The 18844-nt window shown below is 40.3% G+C and overlaps 2 protein-coding genes across 5 annotated transcripts; both read left to right on the top strand.

Moving 5' to 3' along the window:
- Positions 1 to 219: 219 nt before the first annotated feature.
- cct8 (chaperonin containing TCP1, subunit 8 (theta)) lies at positions 220 to 9330 on the top strand. 3 transcript variants are annotated; one of them, XM_044222352.1, is made up of 16 exons: positions 225 to 382; positions 1038 to 1128; positions 1240 to 1319; positions 1422 to 1571; positions 1728 to 1908; positions 2035 to 2096; positions 2186 to 2323; positions 3914 to 4092; positions 4724 to 4790; positions 4884 to 4971; positions 5068 to 5183; positions 5572 to 5643; positions 5778 to 5942; positions 6761 to 6880; positions 7873 to 8005; positions 9041 to 9199. In XM_044222352.1, the coding sequence occupies exons 1-15, from the start codon at positions 323 to 325 to the stop codon at positions 7978 to 7980; spliced, it is 1677 nt and encodes a 558-aa protein (XP_044078287.1). In that variant the 5' UTR covers positions 225 to 322; the 3' UTR covers positions 7981 to 8005; positions 9041 to 9199. The 3 variants fall into 3 exon arrangements, with proteins under 3 accessions (XP_044078288.1, XP_044078287.1, XP_044078286.1); XM_044222351.1 differs by having other exon boundaries at positions 7873 to 8009; XM_044222353.1 differs by lacking the exon at positions 7873 to 8005 and having other exon boundaries at positions 220 to 382; positions 9041 to 9330.
- A 625-nt stretch (positions 9331 to 9955) lies between these two features.
- Positions 9956 to 18605, top strand: rskrb (ribosomal protein S6 kinase related b). Of its 2 annotated transcripts, XM_044222350.1 has the most exons (14): positions 9956 to 10235; positions 10776 to 10969; positions 11805 to 12095; positions 12234 to 12317; positions 12666 to 12734; positions 13439 to 13508; positions 14410 to 14517; positions 14834 to 14874; positions 15702 to 15729; positions 15974 to 16063; positions 16240 to 16328; positions 16695 to 16805; positions 16951 to 17064; positions 17173 to 18605. In XM_044222350.1, the coding sequence occupies exons 3-14, from the start codon at positions 11868 to 11870 to the stop codon at positions 17407 to 17409; spliced, it is 1269 nt and encodes a 422-aa protein (XP_044078285.1). In that variant the 5' UTR covers positions 9956 to 10235; positions 10776 to 10969; positions 11805 to 11867; the 3' UTR covers positions 17410 to 18605. The 2 variants fall into 2 exon arrangements, with proteins under 2 accessions (XP_044078285.1, XP_044078284.1); XM_044222349.1 differs by lacking the exon at positions 10776 to 10969.
- The last annotated feature ends 239 nt before the right edge of the window (positions 18606 to 18844 follow it).

Raw genomic sequence — 18844 nt, 5'->3', positions numbered from 1 at the left:
GATATATAATTACACGGTCGTTTTATTTATTTTACATTCACATTTATTTAAGTAAAGGCTCTGAAGTATATAAATTATGTAAGTCTAACATTTCTGGTGACCTCTGTTTTGATATAGCCATACAACCCATAAAGGCAACGGCCGTGTGTCATGACACTGCAAGTGAAACGAGAATAGTTCAGTTTGTCCCTTGTTGTTACCCGTCTTTAGCCCCACGCCTCGCTGAAATTGCTCCTCCTCTGTCTCTCCGGCTTTGTACCCAGAGTTGAATCCACGCCGCGGCTACCTTCTCTAGGATACCGGGGCAGCTAAACATTGGAAAATGGCCCTCCACGTTCCCAAAGCTCCGGGCTTTGCCCAAATGTTGAAGGATGGCGCCAAGGTGAGGTTAAATCAGTGTGCAGGAGTAGATGGGTAGCTTTGAGTGTCTGCTTGTGAATTAGCATGCTAGCTAGCGTTAGCCCCTGAGTTAGCACGCTCACTCACAGTCATGTGGGAGAGTTCTAGAAGGCAGCCAGGCCGCTCGGAGCTGCTGGACCCGGGGCTGTTGTGATGGATAAAAGGCTAACGTTAGTTTCTGCGTGTTTTCACTGCCCCTTCTAGCACTTTAACATTCTGTATATGTCTGCAGTGTTGTAGCTGCAGTGATAACTGACTGCTGGACAGCAGTCACACCCAGTTAGCGTTTAGCTAACTGTCAGAGCTGAGGCTCTGATTGTCATCCCGGCTGTGCCTGCCTGCTCAGAGATGCTGATGCTTCCTGTTTTGGGTTAGCTTAGCTAAATGCTTTAACTCATCTTACATCTGTTGGTGATGTTGTCGCTGCCGATGCAAATCGTTTGCCCAGCTTATTGTCTACAATAATATTGATTACAGCTCATTTTTCCAGGATGGTGCTTAGAAATCCATTTAAAATCTTTTGATACCATTTGCTTTCCATTAGTTAGTAGGCAGAATACCAATAAGTATTTGTCTGACATGGACACTAATGAAATGTAATGCACCTCTCTCGGTTATTATGTTGTTTTCTGATTCAGCACTATTCAGGGCTTGAAGAGGCAGTCTATCGTAACATCAAAGCCTGTAAGGAGCTCTCTCAGACCACACGCACCGCCTATGGACCAAACGGTAAGCACTCACCTCCTACAATAAGATATATTTGTATTAAGTCTTTGTTTGTGCTTTGACTTCTCATCACAAAATCAGTGCTGGCTCAACTATGACATTGTTGCCTTTCAGGTATGAACAAAATGGTCATCAACCACTTGGAGAAACTGTTTGTCACCAATGACGCTGCAACGATTCTCAGAGAGCTTGAGGTGAGGAAACCTTACAATCTTGTGCAACATACTGCATACAGGAATTATTATTATTAAATGAGGGAATTTAACTGTTTTCGTGAATATCATTTTGTTTTATAGGTGCAGCACCCAGCAGCCAAAATGATTGTGATGGCATCCCACATGCAAGAACAGGAGGTTGGAGACGGTACAAACTTTGTCCTGGTGTTTGCTGGAGCTCTGTTGGAGCTGGCTGAAGAGCTGCTCAGGATGGGCCTGTCTGTGTCAGAGGTAAACAAATGTAGTCGCTGATCATCATTTTCTTGTTGGTACTTTGAGTAATGTCAAGTGTTACACTCCTAGAAAAAAACACAAATGTCGTGTACATACATGCCAAAGAATTGAATCGCTGTGTTTGCTCAGTGTCCCCTTTCCTCTTTGCCACAGGTGATTGAAGGCTATGACAAAGCATGTAAAAAGACTCTGGAGATCCTGCCAGACTGCGTATGCTCCTCAGCCAAGAACCTCCATGATATTAATGAGGCGACGTCTCTCATCCGTACAGCAGTCATCAGTAAACAGTACGGCAACGAAGACTTCCTCGCCAACCTTATCGCACAGGCTTGTGGTGAGTCAGCGATCCAGACTACCTAAACCAACATAGGGCAAACAGTTGTCAAAAACTATTTTACTTGATGATGGTATTAATTTTGTATTTCTCTGACTTTCTTTTCTTTACTGGTTTGTGCTACAGTGTCCATCTTCCCACAGTCTGGCAATTTTAATGTTGATAACGTCAGAGTATGCAAGATTTTGGTAAGCAGCATTATCCATTGAATATGATTGCCTCTGTGTGTGTGTGTGTGTGTTGTTTGCCTCTAACTTAATGTCTGCTGTGTTTTCAGGGTTGTGGGGTGACATCATCCTCCATGCTACATGGCATGGTTTTTAAGAAGGAGGCAGAGGGAGACGTCTCATCAGTTAAAGACGCCAAGATCGCTGTCTTCTCCTGCCCCTTTGACTGTACAGTGACAGAGACCAAGGTAATGAATACTTCAGTCTCTCTTTAATGTTTTAAGAAATATGATCAACAAGAACTAAAATGAATGAAGCTTAAATTTGATGCTCTTAACATACTCAGGTCTCCTATTAAGTTTGGGTCAGTTAAGTTTCACATATGACACATTTCACATTTGGCCTAAAATATTCGGCTATATGATCTGAATTTTTTAAGTGTTCTTTGTAAAACTAATTGCAAAAAAGTATTAATATATTACCTAGATCATATTTGTAAGCTACTTTTCAGGATTTAGACAAAGAATGATATGATTTGTTTGAAAATGTTCTGGGGTTTTTTTTTTTTTTATCTACATGATTTAGTCACTAAAGAACTCCATTCCCAATATTATGAGCTTTTTTCACAGAAGATATTTAGGTTTTGTTCAGACTGCAGGCAAATCAGATTTGTTTCTCTAATCAGATCTTTAATACAGACTGTCCACACTATCATTTGCAAGAATCAGATTTGTTTGTCCTGACATCACCAACGGATCTGCATGGGTTGCTGTGGTAACCATGTACGTTGGTAGGGCTGCACCTAACGACTAATTTATCGATTATTCTAAAGATATTTTTTTATTACTCGATTTAATATAACATTTAATTTACCCAAAATAAATATCAAAAACTTGTCTCATTAATATTTCAATATTTTATTCAATCATTTTCTCTTAAAAACAAACAAATGTAACAAGAAACAAAATATATACTGCAGGACATTATTCTGCAACAAAACTAATATTTGTCTATTGAAAATATAGTATTTAAAAAGAATAATTTTAATATTGCTCTATTTCTAGTAGGTTTTTTCTTATGTTAGCATTTTAATTCTACTTAATTCACCACCTTATTTTAGTGTTTACTCACAAACAACTTTAATCTGCTCACCTTGCTTTTCCCTTCAGTTCTCTTTCCCCCACACACACGTACACCTCTAGTCTCTGCACACACACATCAACTTGCCCCGCATCTTTCTGTTCTCTCTCCCCGTATGTGTCTGCACTGTTGACTTTCCTCGTCAGCGCTGTTTTATAAAGTCGCCCAAAAAACACATTGTGTGTCGTGTCGCGTCCCAAGTGACCCAAAAGACACTTTGAAATCTGATTTGAGCGTCCGGACTGAGGCCACCTCCAAATGTGGCTTAGATCCGATTTGCAAATATTGGCATGTGGTTTTTTGCTGTCCAGATTTTCTAAAATCAATTTGAATACAATCTGGATATGCGAAAGAAAACTGTTTTGTGCTGGCAGTCTGAACAAGGCCTTAGACATGTCACAGTAGGAAAAGCACAGGTGTAAATAATACAATTAATGATTGTTGAATTCCATTTTGCTGCTTTGGTTTCAGGGTCCTGGGTCCTGGCTCACTTTCACACAGTCATGACTTACATTTTAATAACACAGAGCCATCCATTAATGTTATTAGTAACACCTGTGCTTTTCCTGCAGTGGCAAATTAAAATGTCTACTGTGAAAATGCCTCTTGTCTGGGCTGTATAAAGTTGTTTTTTTAATATAGTCGGGCCAATGAAAGTACTGATCTTGGTGCTAACAATAGTCTTGTCCGTCTCATAGGGCACAGTGCTGATAAATAATGCACAGGAGCTCATGGACTTCAGTAAGGGAGAGGAGGATATGATGGAGGCTCAAGTGAAGGCTATCAAGGAGTCTGGTGCCAACGTGGTGGTAACTGGGGGGAAAGTGGCTGACATGGCGCTGCACTACGCAAACAAGTACAAGCTCATGGTGGTCAGGTAAGAAATAAGTGTTAATTATCAAGTGATCAGAGCTAGTAGGACAGAAGAGTTTCCTCCTTCAAAATTAACCACCAGAAGCACACAGTTTGAACCAAATGGGCAGGAGAGAGATGCCAGTGGTACTGGCGATGTTGTTGCAAAGTGACCTAAACACATACCTCCGCCCTGTGTGACTGACATTAGCTCAGGTTAGCGTTGTAGATGTGCAGGTTTTACATGAGAGGGAATAGATGGGTCGTTTATCTAAAATGATGACATTACGATGCCATTTTGTTTATACCTCAAGTGAAAGATTTGTCATCAGAGAGAGAGACAGATTTCAGTATGCAAAATACATACAATAATCTTCCTTGGGTTATGCAATGCTGCAAATAACTAAATTGTTATTAAATTATACGGTATAATACTATTTGATATTTATAATTTTCAGTTGAAATCACACCAGTGTGACGTTTTTAGTCTTTACTTGTCTTTCCTCATTATAAACATCTGGGGCTATTATCAGATGATGTTTTCATTATCATGTGTTTGTTGTCGCTACACATTCTTTGTTACATCAATCTGTAATTTTATGGTTATCCAAAAAATTACTGACTTGCCAGCCCTAAATCCTCCTCTTCCCCATCAGGCTTAACTCCAAATGGGACCTCAGGAGGTTATGCAAGACTGTGGGAGCTGTAGCACTGCCCAGGATGGTGAGTGTCGGCATGTTACGTCAGATCAGGTTTTTGAGCCATAACTAAACAGACCATTATATCATGTGTGATGATGCTTTTCTGTCTTCTCAGACGGCTCCAACTCCGGAGGAGATGGGTCACTGTGACAGCGTGTACCTGGCAGAGGTGGGGGACACTCAGGTGGTGGTCTTCAAACATGGTAAATCAGTCTTGTGAGTCTTCATTTATACCTGATCTTTGCTCCATATGAGTTTTAAGCTTAACATGTTGTTTGGGCTTGATTTGTTTTAAACAGAGAAAGAGGACGGTGCCATCTCAACAGTGGTGATCAGAGGCTCCACTGACAACCTGATGGATGACATTGAGAGGGCTGTAGATGATGGAGTCAACACCTTCAAAGTTCTGGTCAGGGTAAGTCAACACAATAAATCACTGTAGGAGTTTTTGCAGCTTTGGTAATAAGACATCTAAATTTAAAGAATCTGTCAATAAAAAATATATTATGGTAGTTTTTTGTTTGCAGAAAAGATAAATATGCCACATTGAAAAGTCTCCTTTCCTTGTATTTCTCTCAAGGAGCAATTATTTGCTATTAAGTTGTTTTAACTTTTGATACTTAAATTAATGTTTCTCATAATACAGAGTCTTTGTAAAACAATTTATATGTTGCAAAGTTGATTATTAACTTATTTTATGCCTGCAGAGTCTTAGAATTTAAGTTGAACCCTTTAATTTATTTTTTCATTTACTATTTGGCCTGCACAACAGTTACAGTTTCTGTGTCCTTCACCATCTCTAGGACAAACGACTGGTGCCTGGAGCAGGAGCCACTGAGATTGAGCTGGCCAAACAGCTCACCTCTTATGGAGAGGTATGCAGTTTTGAGTACATTAACTGAAGCGCATCAGGTTCAGACTAATGCCTCTCCTCTTGGTGTTGCCCTTTTTGTCTTCACTGTATCACCGGCTGCAGAAACCTGACCTCTGTTTTTCCCCCTCTCTGTAGTCCTGCCCTGGTCTGGATCAGTATGCCATTAAAAAGTTCGCTGAAGCCTTCGAGGCTTTGCCACGTGCGCTGGCTGAGAACTCTGGTGTGAAGGGGAGCGAGCTCATCTCCAAACTGTACTCTGCACATCATGAGGGGAACAAAAACATGGGCTTCGACATTGAGGTGTGTATGTGTACACGAGAATAACTGTATGACTTGATTATGATTTATTGAAGAGTTATATTGTCTTAAAAGTCTGGCCCATGTTAGTCCCATCATTAACTCAATACGAATTTCAGCATGATTAATAGAAACGGAAATAGAAAAGAACCAAGCATTACTCAAAAGAGAAAAAGGCTTCAGGTTCAGAACCAGTATCGAAAATTAAAGAAGTGTGGCTCGTGTGGCCATCAAAACTGACTTGCTCATCAACAAAGTCAAAAAGCTATAGCTTTCTTTGTTTTTCAGTCTTTGCCGTCAGGAGAAAGGTGTTCGTTTTCACAAATGTTGACTGGAGTAGACAGTATAAATGACATCAATCGCTACCACGAAATCAGCCTGCCCCTGTTTACGGCTTGATTTTGAAAGTCACATTAATGGTCTTTGAAGAACGTCTTCTATGGTACTGATTGATTGGGGGAAAAGCAATTGCAACAACAGTTGCATATTTTATAACATGTCCTCATGCCTGATTTCGCCATATTACTCAGAAAATCTGTCATAAAATGTTTTTTAAATGCAAAATACATTTTAAATATAGTGAAGTTAAGAGTCCATAATGGCATCTAACATTCAAAAATGTAGCCTGTTACTATGCGTATTCATGCACATTTAGTTTGTGGCTACTATAGTTCAAAAAACAGGTTCAAGTACAAAAATTCATGCTACCTCTCAGTTTTCCTGAATGCAGAGCAACCCATTGCATTTCTTTTTGAATGTGTTGAGCTACATGTTTGTGTTTGGTTCTGATACTGACGCTGTGGACATGATGTTGTCTTTAGGGAGAAGGCCCCGCTGTGAAGGACATGCTTGAATGTGGCATTCTGGAGCCTTACCTGGTCAAACACTGGGGCATCAAACTGGCCACCAATGCTGCCATCACAGTGCTGAGGGTTGACCAGGTGTGTACACAAACAAACTCAAATACTCACAACACACAGATAATCAAAAGCAGCCACAAAGAAGGAAATATTTTACGTGCAATTTCCAATTCATGCACATCTAATGTTCTTAAAGGACGAGGAAAGCATTATTTTATGTTTTTCTTCAAGAAATTTTATGAAAAGACCAAAACCACAAAGCATCAGTCTCTCAATACTTTCTGACTTCCCTTCCCTGTCTGGGGAACTGAGCCCAAGGCCCATTCATTCCTAATGAACCCCTAATGCCACAAACTAAAGTTAATAGTGCATTCGTTGGGGACTGTTTTCAGCCATGCATTAATACATATTTTATATATTTGTATTATTGAGTGTTACAGCAGCAAGCCGGTGTATGTGGGTGCCCATTTTCATTATTACAAGGAACATGTGCAACTATACTATGTGCTTTTAATAGTTTTTGGGCAACAGGAAAAATTTCTTATATCAGGTATTGACTACACAGGCAATACCTGTTAGTAGGATCAATTCATTGTTTTTGGTCTTTTCATGGGATTTGTTGACAATAAGAAAAATATAGAATATTGCATCATACTTTTAATCAATCTGCTCACAACAACAGTGGTCAGCTGCATTTTGCATTACCATGAGCGGTTTTAACTATAAGGATTTGAACTGTCAAACAAAGCCGCAAAAAAAGTCACACCCTATCTTCATCTGTGGTGTGGAGCAAATACAGGTGCAACACACCAAATTGAGGAGTCGTGTCTTTACATTCAAAAGTCTTATTTGTCTTAACGAAGGATCCGGGTTTAACATTTTCCTCTCTCACCAGGTTTATACAGACACAAGGCAGATGACTTTTGTTGTTTTTATTTTTGAGTTGTTTATAATTTGATATAAAGCAAATATTCTTCTTAAATTCAGCAGGTGACGTGATATTGGGGGGCCTATGTGAATGAATAGTCTCCAGGTAGTTAACGTTAGTGTGTGTGTGTATATGTACGATGCAGATCATCATGGCTAAGGCTGCAGGGGGACCCAGGGCTCCCAAACAGAGAGGCCACTGGGACAAGGACGATTTGGACGACGCGCCTGATAATTTTGAAACTCACCATTAGAGGGCACACACACACACACCCTCTTGTCAGTAGGTCCTGGAATGTGTGCGTGTGTGTGTTTTTGAAAACTCACCCGGATGTACTTACTCGCTCACGGGACACTGAAGTTGTGAAATGTTTTTTTTTGCCTGTCACTACTAACACTGGGTGTGATACAGAACTCACTCCAGAGAAATGTTGTATAGCTGCAGCAGATAGGATTGGGATTCAGCCACTTCTGTGTTTTTTAATAATACCAGGTGTGTCACTGACAGCGGACTAAATCACTTCGTTTAAACTTGCACAAAACTGATAGTGTGTTTTGATAGCATGCAGCATGTACTCTTTTCATTGCAGTGGACGTCCTCAGGCAAGTGCAGAATTTAAAAAATGTTGCATGTAACATAATTGAATATAAATTCCATATAAACATTTAAATGAGATGCGGGGCTCTGCAGGCTGAAGTGGTTTTGTTGTGTGAAGGGCATTTTCCTAGTAGGATGTACTCCCATCACTGTGAAGCAATTTTACTTCATCTGAAACAAAGCTGGAGTCTCTAGATCTCAGCCCGCTTCCTCAGTTACCAGTGGAGTCTGTGATTATTTACACCACCTTCAAGAAAATCCCAGATGATTCCATTTCTTGTGGCCATTTTATTTTTTATTATATTTTTTTTATAGTCTTAAAAGCATTTGTTGCATTTTTCCTTTGTGGCTCATTTTCTCTTACAGCCTACATATCCCCATATGAGCTCATGAATATTTAATCACCATAAATGGCCTTCCTTGGTATCTGAGAGATTAAAATCAATTCTTTTACTTTGAAAATATATTCAAAGTCATTATTTGAGAGGTTATTTCTATGTGTTTGTGCTGTGGCAAACATTTCAAATGACATATCTTTTAAAAAGGACAAAAAATCTGTTTGTTTCCCATGCTAACTATTGTCTAACAGGTATGTTTTAGTGTCAGTTTAAGTTGATAACCTCCCTGCCTCAGAGCCCACAGCCTGCTGCGTGGATCTCACTGCTCTTGATTTCCAGCCAGAAAGGACTGACTGAACGCTGTCTTTCTCCTTTCAGATCATCATGGCCAAACCAGCAGGGGGACCCAAAGCTCCCCAGGGCAAGAAGGACTTCGATGAGGATGACTGAATCTGACGGTGTCCAGCTGATGCTCCTTTTAACCCTGAACGCTCCCACATGGATTCACGAAACCATTTCAACTTTTTTTATTTAAAGCTCAACAGTTTGGTTTATTTTGTAGAAATGACCATACATTGGTTAACAAAGTAATATGTAAAAGTAAAATGTACGGTTTGCTCTTTTTTTGTTCTTAGTCCCAAATAAAAGGCTGTGTGTCTTGCTTTGGATTCTGTTTTTACTTTGTGTCACTCAGCCATGTTCTGTAATTGTAATGCTTTGTGTTCGTGTGTTCAGTAATTTTGGTTCAAGTCTTTAAAGTGATTGTTTGATAATAGAGTTGAATATTTAATCTTGTCTTGATTTTGAGTTTTCTAGTCATTGAAATCACGGGGGGAATAAGTAAAGTTAGGATGGGGTTGTTGCCATTCTGTCCCAGTTCTGAACATTTCCCATATCACTTGACTCCATCCTGTTAAGTTGCACCTTCCCTTGGAGCTCATAAGCCAGCACCACGCTGGGCTCACTGCTTATGCTACAAACATGCATGACTTTACCTTTGATGTTGCCCTGTGGGGTTTGCTCTTAACATCGTGTTAAAGCAGCAGAAATTATGCATGCACTGGTTTATTTTTAGAACAAGTGAACGGAAGAGTTGAATGAGGAGGTCGATTGAAGATGAATCACTAGGTGCCACAGAATGCATGCATAGTGGTATTGATGCATGCATTTGTTCTCTGCCATGCAAATGCTGCAAACGATAATAGAAATTGTAACTGATCTGTAGAGTTGATGTCTGCGGCTCTAATTACAGAGCAGCAGGGGGAGCTCAACTCCACCAGGTTGCAGTCTCATTGGATGGAAAAGCTGTGGGCGGATTTGCGCTGACGTTGCCCATACTCGGGATTAACTTGTTTTTATGTCGCCATATCTTATCACCTTTTGCACCGGATAGCCTGATCAACTGCGGATTGTTGTTATAGAGTATTAGTTAGCTTCTCCAAACCATAAACTAGTCTGCGCGTTGTGCATGAAACTGTGGATAGGCTACCGTGAAGTGCCTGGATGAAGAGCAGGTGCACCGAGCTGATGTCCTGTCACACTGATGGGGGCCGACGGCAGTAAAAACAGGAAGGTGAGTTGAGTGAAATTCCTGGTTGCTAAGGTGTGACGCACTTAGGGGGGGTTCCCTGTTTCCATGGCGATGATTTGGTTCCCGAAATCACCAGGCAGTAACGACGGTGTCAATCCTGGATGGCAATGTTTTAACGTTACCTTTAGCGGTATATATATATATATATGTGTGTGTGTGTGTGTGTGTGTGTGTGTGTGTACTAAAGTGTAATCAAATTGCGTACGTAATGATAAATTAGTAGTTAATTAATATTACACTTCATAATATCCCTAAAACATTTTCTGTTGTCTTCCAAGGTACCTTTTACTTTGAAGGCGAAATCGTCACGCTTCCGGTATTTACATCGAAACATCTATTGGCAATTGAACACCTTAAAACACACTGTCCAAATGAAATCCTAACATTGCCCAGTCTCTTGTAATGCGCCAGGCGGATGTCGCATTGATGACAGTTATTTCTGCTGGGTGACTATAGATGTGTCCCTTAATTTGGCTCGGATGATAATAACATCCTGCATGGTTGATTACACACATCCTGCAGCACAGAGCATCAGATCTGCTGTGCAGCCCATGGGGGAGCGGGGGGAAAGGCTCTGTGACCGAGTGACTGCAGATTGGATGTAGACCAGTGACCTCCACTGATGCATTGTGGGGGGTTTGCACAATGTCAGAAAGTTACCAGGATGGGAGTTTATAGCGGCATACCACACTACCCTGACTTCTCTAACCTCTGGGGTAAGTTAGACCATTTTGCAAATGCAATCAACAACCATACAGTAGGAAATCTTTAAGTAGGAGGAAGAGATTGCATTTTGTATATATGGTCTTGCAACCACAGGTAATTCTGAAAAACGAAGGAAATCAGTGACTGAAGTAGTTTTGGACAAAGCAGGTTGATGGAAAATTAGTAATTCAGAAACTATATATATATATATATATATATATATATATATATATATATATATATATATATATACAGAATAAGTATATCCAATTGCTTATGTGGAGCTGCAGAGTTGGAAACATACTGTAATCCAACAGCAGAGGAGCGTGCAGTGTTTGCACTGAGCAGCTATCCAGTGGGTGAATATGAAGCAATGCTTAGGCAACTTCCCCTAGTTAAATAGTGAATATACACATATGTTTTAAGAGCCTCCCTTTGTCCTGCATGGCTCATACCAGCCCTGTTGGCTCATGAGTTTCTTGGGCTATGAACTCCCAAAAGGTCAAGAAAAAGAAGAACGTTGCTTTTAGCCTGCCTTGTTAAGTGTCGTTACTTGTTCTTGCGTAAAACAGCCCCAACGCTGTGCCCAGTGAACAGTTCCTGGATTAATAGTGTTTGTCAGTTTGAGACCCTAGAAGTTGGCTAAAACACGCAGAAACACCGGTGAGGCCCTTTAAGATCTTGGTAGGAAATTCACATGAAAGGATTTTTTTCAAATGTCTTCCCAGAAAGCATGTTCACTGCCATGATCCATAATCATGCAGGGTAATAACACCTGCAGCACCATCTACTAACCTGTGCTGTAACTGCTTCTTGGTGCATCCTTCTCCCTTGTCTTCCTTACAGAGGCATGCTGAAGGGCAGGAGGATGAGGACCTCTCATCTGGATGGCGTGGCTTCCTCTCCAGCATGGGTCTGTCTATCCCAGCAAGCCTCTGTCGCCTGGCTCCAACTGCCCTACGTCTGGGCCCGCGTCGAATGCTCCAAGGCAAGGCCCCCGACATCCCGGAGCACGTCCTGAGGTTGGCGGGAGTTGGCCCAGACAAGCTGAGAGCAGAGTGGAGCCTGCCGGGGTTCATTAACATGTTCCTGCCTGAATTCCCCCACAAAACTGTGCCTGGGCATGAACACTTTCAGGTAGACCTCAGTGCCAACATAGTATCCAATAATGTGGAAGGCTTGTTATGATTGGATAATGCATTACTTGTACTATTTTTACCTTTTCACCTGGCCTGCCTCTGATGTTTTTGCTTGATTTCTCTCTGTCTCCACCAGGTGTTGAGTTACATCGCCAAGGGTTCGTTTGGACCTATTTTGAAAGTGAAGGACAAGACCAAACAGAAAACATATGCTGTCAAAGTGAGTGCCCGAATCTCACATTTTCAATGTGGTTATTTGATTGATCAAAGCCACAAATTAACAGCCAGTTCATTCATTCATGAAAATGGTGCGTGCGAATGCGCTAAAGTTGAAAGACAGACAGACATGATGTCCTTGATACATCAGTAAAAACTATTCAAAATTACCCTGAGGTCAGGACATGTCATTTTAACTGTAGTCATTGAGGCTTTTAACATACACTCCAAAGAGATTGTTGTCGTAAACTATAATTGTGAAATAAATATTTTTGTACATGTCAAAATCCTTACAGGCCTGTGTGAGTCCTGCGTAGTCTTATTTCATCTCAGTATTTTTGTCGGCCAACAGGTTATACCTAAATCAGAGATTCTAAGACTTGGGGTCTTGGAGCAGTCAAAAGAAGAAGTTATAGTCCAGGTGGGTATAAAGAACAGGCCTTGAAAATCATTGTGAGTTTGTAAATTTTAGAAGTCTTAATATACAGTATATTTCTTTGAAATAGTAAATGCAGCCCCAAATTCATCAGTCATCAGTATACCTCAGCTTCCTCAGCCACTTTTCATACAATAATCAATATTTTACATACTTACATTAGATATGCGTTTATGAGTTATTGACCGGTATCCTAAGTAAAAACAAAATAAGCTGTCTAAAGAGAAAGCAATGACATGTGAAAAAAGAACATAAAATATCTGTGTCTGTATGCAGATGATGTCCTATACATTGCTGATTATTAATTATATCAACATTGATGGAATGTATTCATATTCCAGTATAAATTAAATGTAGGTAAGACTGAAGCTTATGCTGTGAATGGATTCAGACATCATCTGATATGAGGTGGGACACACTGTAATCCATCTGAGGAGGTGGAACTATTTAGGTATTTCTATTCGCTGTGATGCGCCTGTGATGTCTAATTTTAACCAGTTTCATGTCTAATTCCAAACAATTTTGAGTCTTTGAATTTCACCAACAAGACCTGAAGTTACTGAAGCTGTGAGTGAAGTCAGTATCTCAGAAAACTAGTTGGACCCAGTGAGGGGAAAAAGTATGGACATCTCTTTGATCGATGGCCACAATTGAGATTTTTCAGGTTGATCTTGGACCTTTGCCCGCAGCGTCAGGTTCGCCATCCATTTGTCCATGACCTCCAGGACTGCTGGCAGACACAGCGCCACCTCTACATTAGTGAGTCAGCCAGAGACCAGTGACCCAACCCAGATCCACTATCCAAAAACCCCTCACTCCACCTTTTCTCACCTCAACACTGGTAGTCCAGAATCTATCCACAATCCCCGACCCGGCACCTAGAACATGATGAATAAAAGATAAAAGAGATTACAATGAAGTCTTTTTATTCTGTTTTTTCAAACCTTAACCCCTACAACCCAGCAACCCCAATCTACCACTGCCTGTGCATCCTGTATCTGCTTTGCCCCCTCCAGAGCATTTTCCCTTTTTTCCCCAAATCAGCCACTGACTCAGAAAGTGTGACCCAGTTTGTTTGCTTCCCCACCCCCTGTGAAAAGAGAGTGTGTGTTAGCCCGGGGACCAGATGTTGAACGCTGCTACAGCTCAACAAGAGCACACGTGTCACATTCAAAAGAGAGGACGCCCCTGCTTGCTCAAACAGTGAATCATCGCTGAATCATTAAGCCATAAATGTAGATATGGGGCATATTTGCATCAAATCGAGACTATAAAAAGCCATCCTCCTGTATTACGGAGGGTGGCTCCTTGGGGCCTTCATCTGCAGAAAATTATTGTTAACTTGTTCTCAGTGGGTCAGAACTTTACACAATGCTGTTGTATAGCAGCTCAGTCAGCAATGTCAAGGCCAAAATGTTCCTTTCTTCTGTTGTTGTCTATAGCAGCATTTCAAAGATTACTATCTCAAAGTAGAGAGGGATGATCCATTATTCCACACACACACACACACACTATTCACTTCCCCAACCTACTTTTTACCTTTACGTTTCAAAACTGCGTGCACGGCAAACTACAGTAAATCAAATCAAATCAAAATTGTTTGGTTTTGTAGAAGAAGATATACAGAGGCATGTTTTTAATGCTGCCTCTACTCCCGCAGTGTGTGACTACTGCAGCACGGGAGACCTGTACACCTACTGGCAGATGATTGGCCAGTTCACAGAGGACACAGTACGAGTGTTTGCAGCAGAGTTGGGATGTGCGCTCGGTGAGTGTACTACATAATACTAAGAGAAATGGTTCAACCTACTTCTATATTATACACCTGCACTTTTCTCCTCAAATATCTTAATTAGATCAGAGATGTCTGCGGGTAAGTTCCCACCATAGCTAACAGTATTTAATTATATGTAATTATAAAAAGAGGTCTAATTAAAATGAGATGAGCTCTCAAAGGATCTCCCATAGCAACAAAGCAGTGCCATGTTTTTTAATATGCCAGAAGGAAGACAGGGTGGACATGAAACATTTTTGTTCTCTGATTGAGTTTTATATTTTTGCTCTTCTTTGCTGGTTTTTCACAGGCTTTCTGCATGACTTTGGGATCATCCACAGAGATGTGAAGGTAAGAGAGGGAAGTAATTCACAAGGTTGGGACCAAAATGAGAGACCGTTTATTCTGATTGATGGTACAAAATGCAAACAAATGTATTTCTTTTTAACAAAGATTACAGATAACATCAGTCCTTAATTAACAAGTTATAGTTTTCTATGTTACATAATTTCAGCTATCGCATGTTTATGAGCAAAATGTCAAATAAACTGGGCACCAAATAGCAGAAGAAAGAAATGCTACAAGCCTAAAGTTTATCCTGATAAAGGGATTTCTCCAAGTAACTGCCCTGCTTACATGTTTCATATGTGAACAGCCAACTCAGCGGTCTTTGTGCATCATCCATGTTTTTTAAAAAAAAATCAATTTCTGTTTTTATCTTACTGAACAATATATTGTGTGGTAGAGATTAGGCATTTTTTCTACCAGTTCAGAGTAGATCTATTCATTAACATAAAACGTTTCCTAATCTGTCAACACACATTGTTAATTACTGTTTGTTAGTCAGTCCATTGATGCATTCCTGTGTTTAACCCATTAAGATTTCCTGTTGTACTTTTATATTTTTATTGAAGTAGAATTCTATTGAAATGTATCAATGCAGTTAAAATACAGCATATGATGTGTTTTGTAAAAGTTTGCTGTTACAGGCTACAAATCAGTTTTTATGACTTCTTTTTCATACTATTAAAATGTCCAACTTTGTGTGTAGAATAAGAATTCACTAGCAATTTAATAATGCGAATAAGAAATCCAAGGCTTTCTTAATATAGTTCATTTAGCACATTGGTGAATATGGATGGGTGTCTGATTCAGTCTTTTTGGCATTCTTTTTGTAGATGGAGAATATCCTGCTGACAGACAACGGTGAGTAAACACTTCCCCAAGAGAGAGCAGCATAGCTCTGGTGTGCAGGAGATGCACAGAGCTTTCCAGAGAACATCCTGACTGTGCACAGCACGCATACACATTAATACAAACAGTACATCTGTTACTGAGAGGGAACAGCCTTTGTATCCAGCTACATTCGCTAATGAGATCAGAACTGCATCAGTAAGAACAATCTGAATTTAGAGATGCATAATGATGGAGAGAAAATGGTCTGTTCTAGGACACCTCCGCTTAGCTGACTTTGGTTTGTCCCGTCGCCTGGAGAGAGGAGGAAGAGCTTTTACCATTTGTGGAACCATCCAGTATATGGGTGAGTAATATTCCACCACATCCACTTCTGTAGTGAATCACATCAGATCTGCTGGGTCATATTAACAGATTAACATTTTATGCATTATTTTAATCTATTATACTAGGAAGTGAATATATTAATGTACAAATATATAGTACATCCAGTGCTGTGAGCGTGCTCTGTCTGCTCTGCAGCCCCAGAGGTGCTGAGTGGCGGACCCTACAACCATGCAGCTGATTGGTGGTCACTGGGAATTCTGCTTTTCTCATTGGTTACTGGGAAGGTGAGGTCTTGTTGCCAGTAGGCTCAGTACGTCTTGTATGATACGCAGATATTACTCACAATTATTATTTCAGTGACGTAGCTGAGCTTGAATTTTACTGTAAAAGAAGATTATGCAAAATGCATTTGATGCTTTCTTCATCAGGTAATTTTGCATTTTTGTAATTTACATTTTAAGTATGTGTAAGTTGTGGGAAAAACTTTTAAAAGCATTTCAAATTCAATGATATAAATTAATTGTTATATGTTTTCTTAAATCTAGTCATTAGAAGCCTTATGTTTTGCCATGTAAAAGTCTAAAATCTGGCTTTCTGAAAATGAAAACACCCTGAATTATTTATCTTCATGCACCTCAAACTCTCCTCAGTTCCCCGTGTCTCCAGAATCAGACCACTGCAGTATGCTAAGGAAAGTAAGGAATTTTCCCTATGAAATTCCCCTCAGCTTCAGCCCCCCACTGGCCTTGCTAATAACCGAGGTAATTACGCAAAGTGTAATCATATTGCTGCAAAACATTCAAATCTACACTTCTGATTATTTGACTACATGCATCAGTATCTACTAACTGCTCAGTTTGGCTAGTTTGATGTCATATCGTGACCTACACACATTTCTCTGTCCAGCTTTTGTGCAAAACCCCCTGCCGCCGCCTGAAGACCCTCGAGCGTTTCAAACGACAAACCTTCTTCCATGGAACAACTTTTGACCTCACCCTACTGCAGCGCCAGCCTGTGGAGGTAACCGACAAATGTCTGAATGTAGTCAGTTTGGCTTTTCAAACATGAGTCAGCTTGTTGAAGAAATGTTCAATATGCAAACAAAGTGAAGTGGTTTTTCCTGTCCAGGTGATTCTGGAGCTGAGAGAGCGACCGGACCGAGCCGCCAAAGCTCGACGAGGCCTCACTTTGTCGCTGCAGCCTCTCAAAGGCTTCGACTATGACTCATTCCTCAGCCCTCCCGCCACACCGGACACACAGCTGGATGCCAGCACACAAACTCACACAACTGCGCCGTTCCCTGGCCCGGCACTCCTGCTGCAGCCTGCTCAGGAAAAAGGCCCACGCAGAGAGGTGTTTGTGTGATGGGATATGGTTACTAACACACTAAAGGTAAAGGCCTACATGTATGTATTTCTGCACACTAACTCACCATTACACACAGGTGTGGTGCGCCTTCTAAAATGTTTATGTAGTAAAAGCCAAAATAGCTGATTATGATTTAATTGGATCTGTAGATTAGAAGGGAATGATCCATTTGAGTAAAGAGCACCACGTCCCTACTTGTATTGGCAAGATTTATTGGGGGGAGGAGGGTGATGTACTGGACACTATTTGTTTCTTTTTTTTAACTTGTTTGCCTTTTTCCAATGAGCACCTTTTCAAGCCTACTGTATTTGCTTAACAGTTGTGCAAGAAAGTTTGCGCTATTGTCCATCTATTTTCAGTTTTCCAGTGACTGGTCATGGTTGCCCTGTTAATACATACTGTTCGACTGCTGTCAAATTCACCCCGCATGGAATAGTCATGCTGGTTGAAGACAATGCACAGATTTTTTTTTTATAGCAAGTCATATGTAATTTAGTAGAAATCCAACCAAACCCCATCAACAAAATTAGTGTTTTTCTGAGCTTTTGCCTTTATTTCATGTTGCATGATTATTTTGGCAGAAGTGGATGACAGAAACTCCTTGCCTCGTTTTCTGAGTGATCATGCTGTGATCTTTACTATAAAACCTGTTCTGTACCTAAATAATGCTGTGATTGAACCTTTCCCAAACTTGACCTTTACTGCCTAAATTCTGTAGCAGCAGAAACGACTCTCCTCCTGTACTATGTAAAAGTCATGCAAGCACATCTGCTTTAGTTTGAATCATTTATAACCTGCGACTCAAGGGAGCACTCGCTGGTTTTCCCAAACTTTTCCCAACTGTACAGATCTGAGCTGGGACTGTAAAGGTGGAATGAACAACAGTATTGTTTACCTCCAGTTAACATTTTGATAAATACAGGGCTCTTTCTATTGTCCAAGGCTGCCGTAACCCTAGCCAATAATCACACCCGTATGCACTTACCTGATCATTAAATTATATTCTGATTTTAGTATGCCCTGTGTACCCAGAATGGCTCACTTTTTTCACAAAAATGCTTATTTATAAATTCCTCTTTATAAAGTTTATATGAATATTTTGGATGCTATTTGATGTTATATGTTATGTTACTATGTATTTTTGTAATTACCGTGTAGCACAGATGGAATATTAAACTCTTACTGTACAGCGATCTGGTGATTTGGATGTGTTGTCTGTGTGAAATGACTTGAAGAGAGAAGGAGAACTAAAATATTTTCAACATATCAGTCAGTGAACAGAAAATCAAGATTGCTTCACTTTCCCTATCAGTTACGCCACATTGTTTCTGCAATAGCATAGCATGCCTATGTTTGGTTAAGAAATGACATTTTGTACTGTATCCAGCAGTGGACACATACTTTTCTGAGCTACTTGTACTTGAGTGTTTCC

Source organism: Siniperca chuatsi, linkage group LG14 (assembly GCF_020085105.1).
Source record: "Siniperca chuatsi isolate FFG_IHB_CAS linkage group LG14, ASM2008510v1, whole genome shotgun sequence".
NCBI classification, from domain to species: Eukaryota; Metazoa; Chordata; class Actinopteri; order Centrarchiformes; family Sinipercidae; genus Siniperca; species Siniperca chuatsi.
This window is presented reverse-complemented; position numbering and strand designations above follow the sequence as displayed.